Source organism: Xyrauchen texanus, chromosome 42, assembly GCF_025860055.1.
Source record: "Xyrauchen texanus isolate HMW12.3.18 chromosome 42, RBS_HiC_50CHRs, whole genome shotgun sequence".
Classification (NCBI taxonomy): domain Eukaryota; kingdom Metazoa; phylum Chordata; class Actinopteri; order Cypriniformes; family Catostomidae; genus Xyrauchen; species Xyrauchen texanus.
The window spans coordinates 27,254,630-27,271,422 of record NC_068317.1 but is presented as its reverse complement, the minus strand read 5'-3'; the positions used below and the strand labels follow the sequence as shown (position 1 = coordinate 27,271,422).

The window sequence follows — 16,793 nt, the reverse complement described above, 5'->3', positions numbered from 1 at the left end:
TACCATAACACATTCTTTTGCCTATTACACTTTATGTGTGTAGCCTTCCTTGACATTATTATAATTGCACAGAACTTTATCACATTATTTTAGATGACCAGTTGTATATTTGAAATATTTTTATTTTGGGGATATACACTGTATAATATATAGTTATAAGGATATATTTGTTGAAAAGCTATTCTTTTTTTTAATAGTCTACTATAATATGTTTTATTGCATTTCTATTCTGATCCCTCACATGCAAAAACGGTTATGGCTTACTTTCGCTTATTTTTGGTTAGGGTTATTTTGGACTTGTTTTTCCAGACAGGGCTCTTGTATCTCTTGCAAGACCTGACAACACTGGTATGTCACCTATCCTTAGCACAGAGTACTGTCGATAAAAAGAACATTATTAACCGTTCTTTTATTTCCGGTTACCATTTGGAAAGAAAACCTTGGAACGCCAGAGCCAGAATGAAAAACTACAGTTTCTGCTCAGAGCGAATTTAAAAAAAAAAGCCCCTTTAATTAATTCCTGTTTATATATATATATATATATATATATATATATATATATATATATATATATATATATATATATATATATATATTAGAACATTCGAATCTAGCATTTTTGAGCACCATTGGTGCATTTGAATAGAACATTCTTGAGCGTGACTGGTGTGTTAGAACGTACAAATTGAACATTTTTAAGCATAAGTGGCACTTTCGAACATTCAAACACACACACACACACACACACACACACACACATAATTCAGATAATGTATCTCAATGAAATAAGGTAGTGTAAGTGCTTCACATAGAAAATTACCCATATTACTAGCTGCCCTCGTAAATGTAAAAATAAATAAAAATAGACCCTGCAATCAAATCCAGGGGGCAAATAATGCCATTTAATGAAAAAGTTTCTTTCTGATACTGCTAACAACATAACTGAAATAAGTCAGAGGGCATTTTCAGCGCTATAATTATTAACAATACCAATAACAATACTTAACATATTTTATTCAAATTATATAATTATAATGTATTATGCACGATCAACAAAAACAATATTTACAGCATTAGCAGCTCTGGCAGTAATCGTTGTTTTATTATAATTCTCTGCATCTCCATGCGAACAGTATTCAAGGGTATTTAGAAACTCCATCAAGGGAACACTATAGGAAAAGGTAATAACAAGTGCAGATAATAACAGATAATAATGTCAAATCCTAATATGATTATATGTAGTAATTCATAAAGGTGAATTGGACAGGCTCCATGCTGTGTATTTCAAATTGTGCACATGAATGCTGATTCCTAAAGGGTTAATAAACACAGAACAGGTTCAGGATGATGGTACGATGGTGAGATCATCATGAGTACGGTAGCCGGTAGAGGGCTGTTCCATTTCCCTTCGCTCGCTCTTCCGGGTGTGTGTTCGCTGCTGATGCTCATCGCCGCTTCTCTCCCGGCCGTCGTACAATAGGAAACATCATGGCGGCCGTCAGTAAGTACTTGACTGCGAAGAATTCCACTATAGCTGGCGGGGTCCTACTCATTTTATATTTCCTAAAGCAGAGACGGAGATCGGCCCGGTTAAACAGGTATGTAAGCACAGTCAGTCTAATGTAATGCATGCATTCAGGCCAGGACCGGAGTTCAGTGTCATTGTGACCCCAGTCCAACTATAGTGAAATGAGACTTGTGTCAACTGTCCCGAGCGAACATTGTGGCTGTGTGCCAAAACCTAGGAAGCTGCCTACTCAGACAGCATTTTCATAGCCGCGTTCGTTCGTACATTCGAGCTTTCGAATACGCCACTGATGCTTAAAAATGTTCTATTCGAATGTTCGGAGGCACCAGTGATGCTCAAAACTGTTCGATTCGAATGTTAGAATGCACAAATACTTAAAAATATTTGGTACTCATGTTCAAAAGCACCAATGATACTTAAAATGTTTGGTTTGAATGTTCGAAAGTGCCAATGATGCTTACAAATTTGTCAATTTGTACATTCTAACACGCCAGCCACACTCAAAAATGCTAGATTCGAATGTTTGAACACACCAGTGATGCTCAAAAATGTTCGATTCGAACGTTCGAACGCATGATTGACATGTAGAATTTCACTCTAGAACTCCTGATTCAAAATACTTGCACTAAGTAAAAAATCTATTATATATCCACTGTGATATACTGTATAGGCCATTGTAATGGATGCTACACAGCTGAATGCCTCAGTATTTATGAAATGGAAACGGGTATGACCATGAAAAAGACCATGACGGAATTTTTTAACTCAGTCCGTCAGCGTGATGGATAATAAAAAATTCTAGCATAACCTCTGTTTGGCACGTATGTTCAAAAGCACCAATGGTGTTTAAAAATGTTCGGTTTGAATGTTCGAAAGTGCCAATGATGCATAAAAATGTTTGGTTTAAATTAGGGCTGTCAATCTATTAAATTTCGTTATCTAATTAATTACATGGTGTCCCGATTAATTAATCGCATATAAAAATATTTGCTGAGGAAGCCCCTCATATAACAATAATTCAATATATATTGATGAAATAATGATACATAGTTATCTTTAAATATTAAAAAATATATATAAATATTCAGAAAAATAAAAAAATATTCAGATAATTAAAGTGCATTACATTCTTGTTGCAGAAGAGTTAATCATTGATAAGACAACACAAAAAGCGGCTTTGGAATATAATGTATTGTTTACTAACATATTATTGATCATAAGTCAATCATTGGCACACAGTTCACAGCAATCCATTTCACAAGTGAATTTGTCAATCAGTTGGAGATTTATTATGAGGGCTTGTTTAAGGATCCGTCAATGAACAGCTGCGTCAGACATGCTTGTGTAGCGTCTCGGGTGCGGTGTGTCATAAACATAACATTTTTAGGTCACTGTGACAAGTTAAATATAGTTTAATACTTAGATAACATCTTGAGATGTCTTAGTTCGGATTTGCGCCCCATCAACTGTTTTGAACGTAACACATGTTTGTGTTGTGCTGCTGGATGGTTGTTTTGTTCTCTGTATAAACTGTGCGTTGCTCAAACAGCTGAAGTTTCACTTACTGCCCTCTGGAGGAAACAGGTGGTACTACAAGCTTGCATTTCTCAGGAATCTTCCACATTAAGGTGCGGGGGCATTGCGATTAATGGCGTTAATTTATTTAACGCATTACTTTTAGTCAAATTAATCACCTTAAATCGGCAGCCCTAGTTTAAATGCAACAATAATGTTTGAAAATGTATAATGTGCATACACCAATTTAATAAAAATTATAGATTTTTGAACACACCAATTTTAGTAATTCGGCTAGAATGTTCAAATGCTCCAGTGATGCTTAAAAATGTTTGGTTTGAATGTGCCAATGATGCTTGAATATGTTCAAATGCACCAATGATGCTCAATTTTAAATCAAGTTTTTGTATGCACAAATTCTTACAAATAGTTGGCTTGAATGCTGATAAGCACCAGTGATGCATAAAAATGTTTTGGTTTGAATGTTCTAAAAACCCAATGATGCTTATAAATGTTCGGTTCAAATATTTGGATGCACCAAGGATGCTTAAAGTTTGATTTGAATGTTCAAAGCACCAACCATGCTTAAACGTGTTCTGTTCGTATGTTCAAATATTCATATGCCAATGATGCCCCAAAAATACTGTCTAGGTTGGCAGCACAGTAGGTTTTAAAACACAGTCTGATTGATTGTCTCAAAGTTTTGAGTGCACAAAAAAATGAAATTGAAATATGTAAATCTTGCAGCTTGCTGTAGTCTCACTGTCCAACAATGGACTATTTTATAATACAACAATGCTGGCTGGACAAATAGCCATAGTTTGGGACAATGTAACAAAGCCTACATCAGTTTGAACTGATTAATGTACAGTATGATGTTACGTTTTCCATTTAATTGCACTCTGAATGGTCTTGATCCTTGAGTTCAACATCAACCATGAGCTATAAAAGACAGCTAATGCACAATATTTAAAAATAAATCTTGAAATTGTTGAAAAAATTTGCTAGTATTAAGATCTATTTCATAATCTGCAATAGGAAGAAGGGTTCCTCAGAGGATCTGATCAGCGAGGTAAGATAAATTAATTGATGTTTACCATTCATTCAAGGCTATTTGCCGTGGCCTTCCTGATACTGTATGTTCCATGAGTTTGATTGTCATCCCTTGTACTGTTTCTTGAAACAAGCAGAAAGATGGCAAGAAAGAGAGAGCTGCCGTGGACAGGCTTTTTTTTATTCGGATCTCGCGCATTATCAAGATCATGGTGCCAAGATTCATCTGTAAAGAGGTAAGGGAGTCTTATTAAATCCAATAGCCTTTAGTTTACGTCACAACCATGACTTTAATTTTCTACTTGCTATGGCTAGTCACAGTATTATAGGAGGGGCGTGCTCATTCTAGAGAGCATTTTATTGTACAAATTTTTGTATACACCCCTGCATGCAAGATGACCCATCAATATTTTTGCTCTATATTCTCTTATCATTTACTCGCCCTCATGCCATCCCAGATGTGTATTAGCATGTAGGCTTAAAAGCTAATTCATGTTTCATGCTTTCTTTGTGTCACAGACATGGTACTTGATCCTGATCGCAGTTATGCTTGTGACCAGGACCTACTGTGACGTTTGGATGATTCAGAATGGCACCTTGATCGAAAGGTTTGGATCTTGTTTCTGAATCTTTGTATAGAAGGCACCCAGATTAAATATAATGTACATTGATTGTATTTTTTAAATTTTTGACAGTGTAATCATTAGCAGAGATATCAAACTATTCAAGAGGCACTTTTATTCCTACCTGACTGTCATTCCTGGGGTAATATATCGTCATGTGCTGTGAAAACACTGTGCTTACTAATGTATAGTTATGGGGGGGCCTGGGTAGCTCAGCAAGTAAAGATGCTGACTACCACACCTGCAGTTGCATGTTCGAATCCAGGGCGTGCTGAGTGTCTCCAGTCAGGCTTCCTATGCAACCAATTGGCCTGGTTTCTAGGGTGGGTAGTGTCACGTTGGGTTAACCTCCTCGTGGTCTCTATAATGTGGTTCTCGCTCTCGGTGGAGTGCATGGTGAGTTGTGTGTGGATGCTGTGGAGAATAGCGTGAGTCCTCCACACATGCTAGGTCTCTGTGGTAACACGCTCAACAAGCCACATGATTAGATGCGTGGATTGACTATTTCAGACGCGGAGGCAACTGAGAGTCATCCTCCACCACCCGGAGTGAGGCAAGTCACAACGCGACCACGAGGACCTAGAGCACATTGGGAATTGGTTATGCCAAATGGCAAAAACTAATGTATAGTTACAGTCTCTAAACCCAAAAGTTGTGTCATGTGAATACATCACAGTCATAACTTAAATTACATATGTGCAAATAAACCTGCCCATTGTGTTTACATGCTTACTTGTCAGATCTCCTCTGGTTTGCAGTTGAAGTGCTCATTTTTGTTTTGTTACTGTAGCCATGAATGTGTGGTTCCTCAAAGGTGTTGATGTATGATTTGCATTAATTTTCTCATGCACATGAAGGACAGGATAGCAGGACTTCAGTTTATTTTCTTCTCTACTAACCCTGACCTTGTTTGCATGTTTTGGTTTGCAGTGCAATTATTGGTCGGTCCACTAAAGGTTTCAAGAAGTACTTGATCAACTTTATCACGGCCATGCCCATTGTAAGTGCCTGTTTATTATTAAAGTCATGTTTTTGATTAGATCGTTAAAATCTAACCGTGGTATTCTGTTTAATACATCTATAGTTTTGTATGAATCTGTAGTTGTTTTGGGTAGTTGCTGTTTGTTCTGAGAATAATAATTGTCTAATGTATTCAATTAGGGCTAAAATGGCTTTTTAATAAAAGCAGTCTTAAAAGAATAGTTCACCCAAAAATGAAAATGCTCTCATCATTTACTCACTCTCATGCCATCCCAGATGTGTATGACTTACTCTCTTCTGGAGAACACAAATGAAGATTTTTAAAAGAATATCTCAGCTCTGTAGTCATTTCAAGGCAAGTGAATGGTAACCAAAACCTTGAAACTCTAAAAAGCACAACGGCATCATAAAAGTAATCCATAAGACTCCAGTGGTTTAATCAATGTCTTCTGAAATGATTCAGTTGATTTTGGATGAGAACAGACATTTCTCTTCAAATATTAACATCAGCAGTCTCCTTGCTATCATGATTTCAAACTTGATTACACTTACAAGCGCCATCTAGTGCTCTGCGCATGAGTCAAGCACTAGGAATTTTGGTCTGTTCTCACCCAAAACCAATTAGATCGCTTCAGAAGACATGGATTAAACCACTGGAGTCGTATTGATTACTTTTATGCTGCCTTGGTGCTTTTAAGAGCATCAAAGTTTTGGTCACCATTTACTTGCATTGTATGGACCTACAGAGCTGAAATATCTTTCATTTTCTCAGCTGAAGAAAGAAAATCATACTCATCTGGGATGGCATGAGGATGAGTGAATGATGAAGGAATTTTCATTTTTGGGTGAACTATTCCTTTAAGACTGCTTTTATTAAAAAGCCTATATCTTTGAGCCACCAGCTACATTAATATGTATTTGATAACAGCATTACATAACAACATTAGATGATGTAATGTGTCATATAAACATCTGTAAGTCTAAAATGCATTCTTTTTAAATAGTTTTGTCTGTGCGGCAGGTACATTCAAGGATTGTTTGAATGAATTTCTCGGTATGAAAACTTCCAAGTACCTATGTTTTTCCCATTTCAGATCGCCCTGGTGAACAACTTCCTGAAGTTGGGCCTGTACGAACTAAAGCTGTGCTTTCGTGTGAGACTCACCAAACATCTTTACGATGAGTACCTCAAGTAAGGCCTTTTACTGCCTGTAATAATGTGCAACTGAAATATACATCAACAAAAAAACCTCTTTACGGGTAGTTGATGTAAAATATTTTGGGAAGTTGACATGTCCTGTGGTGTGACATGCTATAAATCTATAATTATGCATACAGCTTTTATGAACTTGTATTAATTTGTTGACTTTTAGAATATATGTGCTTTTGAAAAGTAATTTGTCACACTGCTGGACCATTAAAGTGAAGGCAAAAAAAGTGATTACCGGTAAAATTGTGAAAAACTTAAATTGTGACTAGTCATGTTACTTAATGTTATACATTTTTATTTTAACCTAAAATCTTAATGTTATTATAATTAAGAAAAGCTCATGGACGTGTTATGTGTCAACTGTCCTTGTACTACTATTTTAACAATCCAATAAATACTTGCAAATAGCATTCAGATCTCATTGTATTTGGGTTCACTCAGGGGTTATACATACTATAAAATGGGAAACCTGGATAACCGCATTGCTAATGCTGATCAGCTGCTGACGCAGGATGTGGAAAAGTTCTGTAACAGTGTTGTGGATCTTTATTCCAATCTGAGCAAGGTAAAACGATCTAAACTGTGTTTTACACTTTCAGTAAAATGAGAGCTGTCTTTGCTTCAGTTTAACAGTATTTGCAAGGTGTCTCAAAATATATTTTACCCTTTCAGCCCCTGTTGGATATTGGCTTGTATATTTTCAAATTGACGGCAGCAATCGGAGCTCAGGTTAGTGTAGAGAGAGATATTCTAAATAGTCTGAATAAATGCCATTGGACATTTTCAGGAAGTATTGATGTATTTTTGCAGGGTCCCACAACTATGATGGCCTATCTGCTGATCTCCGGTCTTTTCCTGACCCGTCTGCGAAGGCCGATTGGTAAGATGACGGTGACCGAACAGAGGTATGAAGGAGAATACAGATACGTCAACTCTCGTCTTATCACAAACAGGTAAACTTTCCTATATACAAACTTGGTTTTTATTTGCACTCATTTAAAGGGATAGTTCACCCAAAAATGAAAATTCTGTCATCATTTACTCACTCTCATGATATCCAAGATATGTATGACTGACTTTCGTCTGCAGAACACAAACAAATATTTTTAGAAGAATATCTCTGCTGTGTAGGTCCATACAATGCAAATGAATGGTGGCCAAAACTTTGAAGCTCCAAAAAGCTTCATAAAGTTAGTAATCCATAAAACTCCAGTGGTTTAATCCATGTCTTCTGAAGCAATCCAATTGGTTTTGGGTGTCAACAGACCAAAATATAACTCCTTTTTCACTATAAATCTTCACATCAGCAGTCTCCTTTGCTATCATGATTTCAAGCTTGATTACTCTTCCTAGCACTCTGTGCATGCATCAAGCACTGGGAAGTGTAATCGAGCTTAAAATCATGATGTGCCTAGAGATTGCTATGGCAAGATGTACAGTGAAAAAGTTAGATTTTGGTCTGTTCTCACCTTTTTGGAGCTTCAAAGTTCTGGTCACCATTCACTTGCATTGTATGGGCCAACAGAGCTGAGATATTCTTCTAAAATCCTTCATTTGTGTTCAGCAGAAGAAAATAAATTCACTTATCTGGGATGGCATGAGGGTGAGTAGATGATGAGAGAATTTTAATTTTTGGATGAACAATTCCTATAATGCAAAAAATAAAATTTTCTGAATGGTTGATGCAAATTTTTATTTATTTTTTCCCAATCAGTGAAGAGATTGCCTTCTACAATGGAAATATCAGGGAGAAACAGACAATTTACTCAACCTTCAAGAAGCTGGTGAGCTTTTTACCACGTAATTGTAGTACTTTTCTAGTACTCATCCAAATTTGGTAAATAAATAAATATAAACGTATGAAGCTCTGAGCTGTTGTTATAAAAGCTTTCATGCCATTGTTACTTATTTGCAGGTCGATCATCTGCACAAATTCATCGTCTTCCGTTGCTCCATGGGCATGGTGGACAGCATCATTGCTAAGTGTAAGAGCAAGCGTCATTGTCAGGCCTAGATATTACTTCCCTATTTATGGAAAGACAAATATGAATACATTGATTGCTCTGTTGTTCCAGATTTTGCGACTGTCGTTGGTTATTTGGTGGTCAGTCGTCCTTTCCTTGATTTGTCTCACCCTCGACATTTGAACAGTTCGCACGCTGAACTCCTGGAGGTAAAGCTTCATTCCAGACTGCCTACACTTACTAGTTCATGGATTTGTCTATTAAAGATAACATAAAACTCTATTTTTTTTTATTTTATAATGTGAAACATTTAAAGGGAATGTTCACCCAAAAATGAGAATTCTCTCATCATTTACTCACCCTCATGCCATCCCAGATGTGTATGACTTTCTTCTGCAGAACACAAAGATTTCCTCACAATGCAAGTGAATGGTGACTATAAGCAAGGTTATTATAGTTTTGGGTTTTTAATTTAGTTTTAATTTTGTTTTCAATATAAACATTTTATTTAGTTCTTTTTACAAACTGTGTTTGTTAGTTTTAGTTTTTCAATTAATTTTAGTTTTCGTTTTTATTTTAGTCTATCAATATATTTTAGTTGTAATCTTTATTTCTATTTCAGTTTACACAGATAAGTAAATGACTTGGCGGGGGATAACTTTGTGTAATGTTCCTTAAATTAGACTATTCCCTATTCAGTCCAGATTACACATACAGTAGGTCTAAATATTGTATAGCTAGGCTGACATACATCATGATAAAAATAACCAAGAAGGACAAAAAATGTGGATATATGTATCCCTTTATTTTTTGAACAGCAATGGATGATGTTATTATACAAACTAGAAACATTGAGTGCATAACCAAATTACTTGCATTGTATGGACCTACTGATCTGAGATATTTTTCTAAAAATCTTTGTTTGCGTTCTGTAGAAGAAAAAAGTCATACACATCTGAGATGGCATGAGGGTGAGTAAATGATGAGAGAATTTTCATTTTTGGGTTAACTATCCCTTTCACAATTAAATAAAAATATTATTTGGAAAATAAATCAGGATTTGACTGGATACTGATTTGCTCTGAACTGTGCCCAATTAAACAAGGGGCATTAATAAGAAGAGTGAATATGGTCTGTTTTGATGTTCATGTTGACTTTGAGGGTTTGGAGTCCTGTATCGTTTTATTAAAATAATTTCAGAATTTACCTGTTTGCAACACAGTTTGTTTATGTCATAGCATTTAAATCAAGTGTTGCCAGACTGCACATAGAGGCAATCAAGTATGTACTTCGGACTCTAGAGCAAAATTTAACTCGTTATGTGTTTTCCTGTAGGACTACTACCAGAGCGGCCGCATGCTGCTGCGTATGTCGCAGGCGTTGGGCAGAATTGTACTTGCAGGAAGAGAAATGACCCGTCTCTCAGGGTAATACACTTCATCCATCCCCCAATATATTGCACCAGCACATGGAATGCAGTCAGATAATTTGGTTTCTTGCCATTGACATTACATATAAATAGACTTGCATTACATTGTATTGGTGATTCAGCAGAGCAACCTGTGCTTACGAGCTCAACGGTATAGTTCACTCAAAAATTTTAATTAATGTACTTTATTCTGCAGAATGCAAACAAAGGTTTTTAGAAGAATATCTCAGTTCTGTAGGTCCACACAATACAAGTTCATGGTGACCAGAACTTTGATGCCCTAAAAGCTCATAAAGGCATCAGAAAAGTAATCCATACGACTCCAGTGGTTAAATCCATGTCTTCTGAAGCGATCGAATCAAAGTTGGTGAGAAGTTGAACAGACCAAAATAAAACTCAGTATTCACTCTATGTCTTTCCATTACAGTCTGTAGGCATTATCATGGTTTTAAGCTCGATTACACTTCCTAGTGCTTCACTCATGCGCAGATCACTAGAAAGTGTCATCAAGCTTAAAATTATGATCGCAAGGAGACTGCTGATTTCAAGATTTATAGTGAAAGATTTGTGTTATTTTGATCTGTTCTCATCCAAAATTGATTGGGTCACTTCAGAAGACATGGATTTAACCACTGGAGTCTTATGGATTACTTTTCTGATGCCTTTTATGTGATTTTTCTTTCTGTGTTCTGCAGAAGAAATAATATCAAAACTCTGGGATGGCATGAGGTTGAGTAAATGATGAGAGAATTTTAGTTTTTGGGTGAACTATCCCTTCAAGGGAAAGGTACGATATGACATGATAAAATGGATTACTCCAACCTGGATGCAATCCTACAGCCTTTTGCTTGCAGCCTAGATCCTTTACTCAGGTGCAGCCTAGATCCTTTACTCGCCAACAATTATGTTTGCTGTTTGCTTTATGTCAAGGGTATTGCTTTGAAATTTTAGGACGAAACTGTAAGATTTGTTTGTCTTTCCCCTCAGATTCACCGCTCGTATCACTGAGCTTATGAGGGTCCTGAAAGAGCTGAATTCTGGGAAATACGAGCGCACCATGGTTTCTCAATCAGAGAAAGGTGAGCTTCTCAAGTCTCAAGCCAACCTCAAGAGAGTTGCATTGTTGAGACGTTTAATTGTTTGTGTTCTACATAAACAGACACTTCAGAAAAGCTCAAGTTGATACCAGGGAGCGGAAGAATAATCAACGTGGACAACATTATCAAGTGAGAGCTGCACCTTCTGTTCTCAATCTCTCAGGATGTGTTTCTATATGTTCTGTTGCAAAACTAGTGAGCTGCCCACCTAGGCAACATTTTAGGCATCTTAGACACATAGCAAAATTATCATTACATACAGTCCATTTACACTGCCAAATTCATATGAATGGGCTGTCTTAATGTATATCGATGTTGCTTGACAGCTATTGAAATATATAAAAGGATGCAGATGGTGCAATAACCGGAGAAAAACCTCTGAATTTAAATGCACTTGACCAAGCCCATTAGCGCTTTGCACGTGCAATTTCACCAAACCCACTTGCGCATAGACTTAGCACATGCTTGCCCACTGACTTTGCGAGTATGCCATATCACAGAGCGCTGTGCTTAAGGCATAGCGCTCTTAAAATAGTGCCCTGAATATTTAATTCAGTAATTAATAATATCACTATAAAATAGTTCCATCTAATTCATTTATTTTGCATAGCTTTTGTAATTATTGGAGTTTTGAATTGTTAGCTTAGCAACACACAAACCTCAGACTCGATTGGAACCGAACTGGTTCCCATTAAGAGCATTACAATGTTGCGGGGTTTCAGTTAGGATGCTGATTAGAAGGTAGCAACCTAGATAGACTGTAGAAAGAGAGACAGCTCATTAGGGTTTAATCAAACGAGTGTGTCCTTGCTTGGAAGTTCATTGTTTTTGAGAGCCAACACTGCACTGATCTCATGTTTTTTTCATCAGGTTTGACCACACACCTCTGGCTACGCCAAATGGAGATGTTCTGATCAGAGATCTTTGTTTTGAGGTGCGTTCTTATTTCTTCACGTACATTCTTATGGTGGTGGTTATTCAAAGTTATCAGGCATCAAACATTAACATTTTTTATTAAATCTGGTAGAATTTTATCTACAGCTCTATGAGTTGGCCAGATTACATTGTCTAATTTTATACAGTTTTGTACGCACATGTCAAGATTAGTATTTTAACGTCTTGTTCACCTTATTGTGGACTTTTCTTCAAAGGTGAAATCAGGAAATAATGTTTTGGTGTGTGGCCCCAATGGGTGTGGAAAGAGTTCACTTTTCAGGGTTCTTGGGGAGGTAAGCACTTCTATCTTTATCTGCATTGAAGGAGTTGATGGCGTTAGTAACTGTGCACTGAATTAAATGGTGCTACAAAGTGTTCAATGCAGTTCTGTGGACTCTTGTCTAGTTGTGGCCATTGTTCGGTGGGAGTTTGACGAAACCAGAGAGGGGGAAGCTCTTTTACGTACCTCAGGTAGATCTTTAAATGGTTTCTACAGAGCAAAAACCACTTTAACCGTGACTAACTGAATAACTTCTCATTTTGGGTTTCCATTCAGAGGCCTTACATGACTCTTGGCTCGCTAAGGGATCAGGTGATCTACCCAGACACCCATGAGGACCAAAAGAAGAAGGGGATCTCTGACCAGGTAATTGTTTCAGTTCTAAAAAATAAAAAGAAATTACAGCTCACCAACAGCTTTTGAGAAGGTGACCCTCACCCTCTCATCCACAATTAACTTGATAAATGTCACTATCTTCAACTGATCTGTGTGACAGGTGCTGAAGGAATACCTGGATAATGTCCAATTAGGACTCATCTTGGAGAGAGAGGGCTCCTGGGACATGGTTCAGGATTGGATGGATGTGCTTAGTGGAGGAGAGAAGCAGAGAATGGCGGTAAACAAAGAAAATGTAGACATTTTTAAGAACAGCAAACGTAGTCAACAATTAACAAAACTTTTCTTATTTAGTTTTCATTAACGATAATAACACTAAATTATAATTCTACCAACTGTGATGCTTTAATTTTTTTTTTATAAATTACATTTAAAGGGCACTATTTTCCTGCATGTTTAACCTAGCATCAATTTTAACCGTAGATGGCTCGGCTCTTCTACCATAAGCCCCAGTTTGCCATTCTGGATGAGTGCACCAGTGCCGTGAGTGTGGACGTGGAGGATTATATCTACAGTCACTGCAGAAAGGTGCCTAAACCTTGTATTTCGTGCACTCTGCGGCATTGCACTAAAGACATTTTTTAAAGTAGCTTCTCTAGACTTGTGAGATTTTCTCAGCATCATATTTCAGTTAAGAGTATTTCCTTGTATGTGATTTATTCCTTTTGTGTTTCTGGCAGGTTGGTATCACTCTGTTCACCGTCTCTCACAGAAAGTCCCTGTGGAAACATCATGAGGTGAGATTAGTGGCCCTGTTATGAGGAAGTGTTGATTTACTGATGTTCCTCTTATAATATTTGCTGGTAATCAGAGTCCGAAATTAACCTTTTGTCACTCCTGTCAACATCAAGTAAATAGAGAAAATGTACTGGCCATAAATATTTCTTACCGGCTATGAAACTGTATTTTGCATCATTTTAAATGACAAATATTTTGATCCTTATCATTTGTCTGACATTATTTAGCTTTGTTTTCCTGCATATTAGTAACAAATAGTGCAGGTTATTGTGTCACTCATAGTGAGTGTTGGGAAAGATACTCAATAAAAGTAATCCACTAACAGTACTTCACTGATTACTTCATGGAAAATGTAATTGCATTACAGTTAAGTTGCACTCTAAAACACTTCTCTCAGAGGTTTTGTCTATAATTTCCTCCTTTTTCATTATCACATGCCAGATAAGATGTACAGGACATACATACCGGTAAATGTATTATTCTACATAAATAGTATTTTTCGAAAAATGTATCCCAAGTAAATATAACTTAATTGAAAATCAGTAACTAATCTGATTACAAGAATTTAAATGTAATGCATTACACTTAATTTTCTAGAAAGTAATTGGATTACAGTAACTATTTGCTTTGTAATCAGATTACACCTGACACTGCTCACAGCATTATATATGAAATGATCAGGTCTTCGTCTCTGTCAAACTGGACCTGTCACAAAAGCTTGAAGAGAAAGTGTGATGTTTGTTCCTGGTATATTTGCTTTTGGTGGCTTAATGCAACAGATTTCGCATTTGGCCACATGGAGGTCTGGTAAAAAAAAAATAAAAGAAGAACTTTTAGGCATCCTGAATAAACTTTAGATAGTAAATATTTCATGCAATTTGCAACCTGTTTAGTTGAAAGTTTGTACAGTATGTCTTTGATTTTAATTGCTTACATCATAGAGTAATTATATTTACTCACCAAAGCCAATTTTTACTTGCATTTATTTGGCTCTTGACGACTTCATTTTGGACCCTGCTGGTATTTATCATTGGTGTTTTCTACAATATGTTTGTAAAAGCATGAATTGTCTTTTCTTTGCAGTACTACCTTCACATGGATGGCAGAGGAAACTATGAATTCAAACCCATCACCACTGAAACTGTGGAGTTTGGCTCTTAGAAAGGAGTGACCATAACACAGGGACCCTAGCTATTCACTTCTTAAGGAGTCGCCAGCCAACCTAATCTGAGAGTTTGTTTTTAATCAACTGTAACATGTTTTGGATGAAAATGTGTTTAAAGATTTGTTAACACTACTTTTGTCCTCTGATTGTATATAATTTGTAATTTAAGCAGTCCAATTTATAGGACATCCGTTATGTACATGTGGGGGCATATACCAAGGAAATATGTCTCATGTTTGTGCACTAAATTGCTTAATTAATGAAATGAGTAATAGGCTCACAAATCTATTCCACCGGACTGAACTTAGAGTTTAGAAACGTAATAAGAACTAATATTGCCTTTTTCTCATCAACTAAACCTTTCATTATGGATACTTAAAACTACTAAGTGACCTTATTGCTCACCGCAGCATGGGTTAGGTGGTTTGGATGTGCGCAAGTTGTTTTTTGGTGCACTTTAACTGGGATGGTGATTTTGTAAACAACCATTCAGTGTCTGTAATCGCCTATAGGTTGCCTATGCACTTGTTTAGGCCAAGATGATGCCAACATTTTTGTTGGCATTACTTTATGTGGAAGGAGTGTGTATCTGCAGAACTGTTGTTGTATTTAAGAACTGTACGAAATGTCATTGTCGTAACACTTCACAGATAAAGCAATTGGAAATCCTCCACTTTGCTGTACGTTTTCATTAAAAAAGAGAGACCTTTGTAACAAGAATTCTGTTTGTGGTATTTTCTATGCTGTCTTTGGCAAACAGTCGTTCGGATTATGTCTGATTGGAAGATGTTCTGATAAGACCTGAGAATTCAGTTGGAGAAAGAATTTGTTATCGCACAGGGTTGTGCATATTTGCACATTATGGAAAGGGTAGGGCCCTGTGAAAATGATTGCATTTTTCCTGAACTCCATGTTTTAAAGTTTGATTTGATCTTCCAAAGGTTGTCTAATCTAATGACTTCATAAAACTTTGTTCTGAGACATGAAAATATTTGTATCAAATGAAGTGCTGCTATACAGATCCTCAATGCACAATCCAAAAACCCCAACATTGGAGTTATTACTATTTAATAACTGCTGTACAGCAGAGTATCACATTATAAATGTTTTTTTTTTTTTTTTTATTAAATGGAAACTTTTATTCAGTACCAGGGACTAAAACAGTTAAAGGAACGAAAACTGAAAGACAATTATTATTATTATTATTATTTTTGTTTGTTTTTGCAGAATGTAACCAGAAAAGGCAATGCAATCCCTTTCAATTTTTCCAGAGTGAAAACCTTGTTTAAATGCTGGTAACCAGTTAATATCAGCTAATTTTGGCTCAATACTTTTTTTCATGAAAGCAAAGACCAAAGGGTTTATCACAATACGTTTTCAGAATTATACCACTTCCTGTTGCCCGAAGAAATCAGGCTTCTCTCTGCGCTTATGAAATCAATGTTCAAAATATATATTATTTGTCTCACTAATGTCTAAACACACCTACGCAGTGTGTGCATGCTTGCAAGAGAGATTTAGACTATTAATTGATTTTATGAGGCCAAATTAATATTTGAATATTTAATACATGTACTGAAAAGATATGACTTAATATACTGTAGCCTACTGTATAATGCTATATCCTTGTTGTGATTTCTATCCTGAAAATTCCCCCTCTTGGAAAAAATGTAATCACATATTTGCACCTTATTTTGGGTGAGGTAAGTCTCTTAATTTGAGCTTGTTTTTCTGAAAGAGAAGCCTTATTTCTCTTGTGAGGTCTGGAAACACTACAACTGGTAAATCGCCCACCTTTAGCACAGAGTGCATAACAATGTTATTAACTGTTCTTTTATTTAGTTCTAACCGGTTAACATTTGCATTGGAGGCTGTGGA

At 36.4% G+C, this 16,793-nt stretch overlaps 1 protein-coding gene across 4 annotated transcripts; it reads left to right on the top strand.

Moving 5' to 3' along the window:
* The first annotated feature begins 1,419 nt into the window (after positions 1-1,419).
* LOC127634837 (ATP-binding cassette sub-family D member 3) lies at positions 1,420-15,629 on the top strand. 4 transcript variants are annotated; one of them, XM_052114538.1, is made up of 23 exons: positions 1,420-1,598; positions 4,082-4,115; positions 4,234-4,332; positions 4,616-4,704; positions 5,650-5,719; positions 6,795-6,892; positions 7,352-7,475; positions 7,583-7,639; positions 7,721-7,863; positions 8,625-8,694; positions 8,826-8,895; positions 8,986-9,083; positions 10,210-10,301; positions 11,291-11,382; positions 11,463-11,529; positions 12,271-12,334; positions 12,552-12,629; positions 12,742-12,807; positions 12,893-12,982; positions 13,113-13,232; positions 13,436-13,540; positions 13,693-13,749; positions 14,834-15,629. In XM_052114538.1, exons 1-23 carry the CDS (start codon positions 1,489-1,491, stop codon positions 14,909-14,911), a joined length of 1,971 nt encoding a protein of 656 aa, XP_051970498.1. In that variant the 5' UTR covers positions 1,420-1,488; the 3' UTR covers positions 14,912-15,629. The 4 variants fall into 4 exon arrangements, with proteins under 4 accessions (XP_051970498.1, XP_051970497.1, XP_051970500.1 ...); XM_052114537.1 differs by having other exon boundaries at positions 4,231-4,332; XM_052114541.1 differs by having other exon boundaries at positions 1,431-1,501; positions 4,231-4,332.
* The last annotated feature ends 1,164 nt before the right edge of the window (positions 15,630-16,793 follow it).

Excerpts from the sequence above, each read along its gene's own strand:
- LOC127634837 (XM_052114537.1), top strand. The coding sequence starts at position 1,489 with ATGGCGGCCGTCAGTAAGTACTTGACTGCGAAGAATTCCACTATAGCT. Across the intron at positions 9,084-10,209 it reads CGCACGCTGAACTCCTGGAG|GACTACTACCAGAGCGGCCG; the intron begins GTAAAGCTTCAT and ends GTTTTCCTGTAG. Across the intron at positions 10,302-11,290 it reads GAAATGACCCGTCTCTCAGG|ATTCACCGCTCGTATCACTG; the intron begins GTAATACACTTC and ends CTTTCCCCTCAG.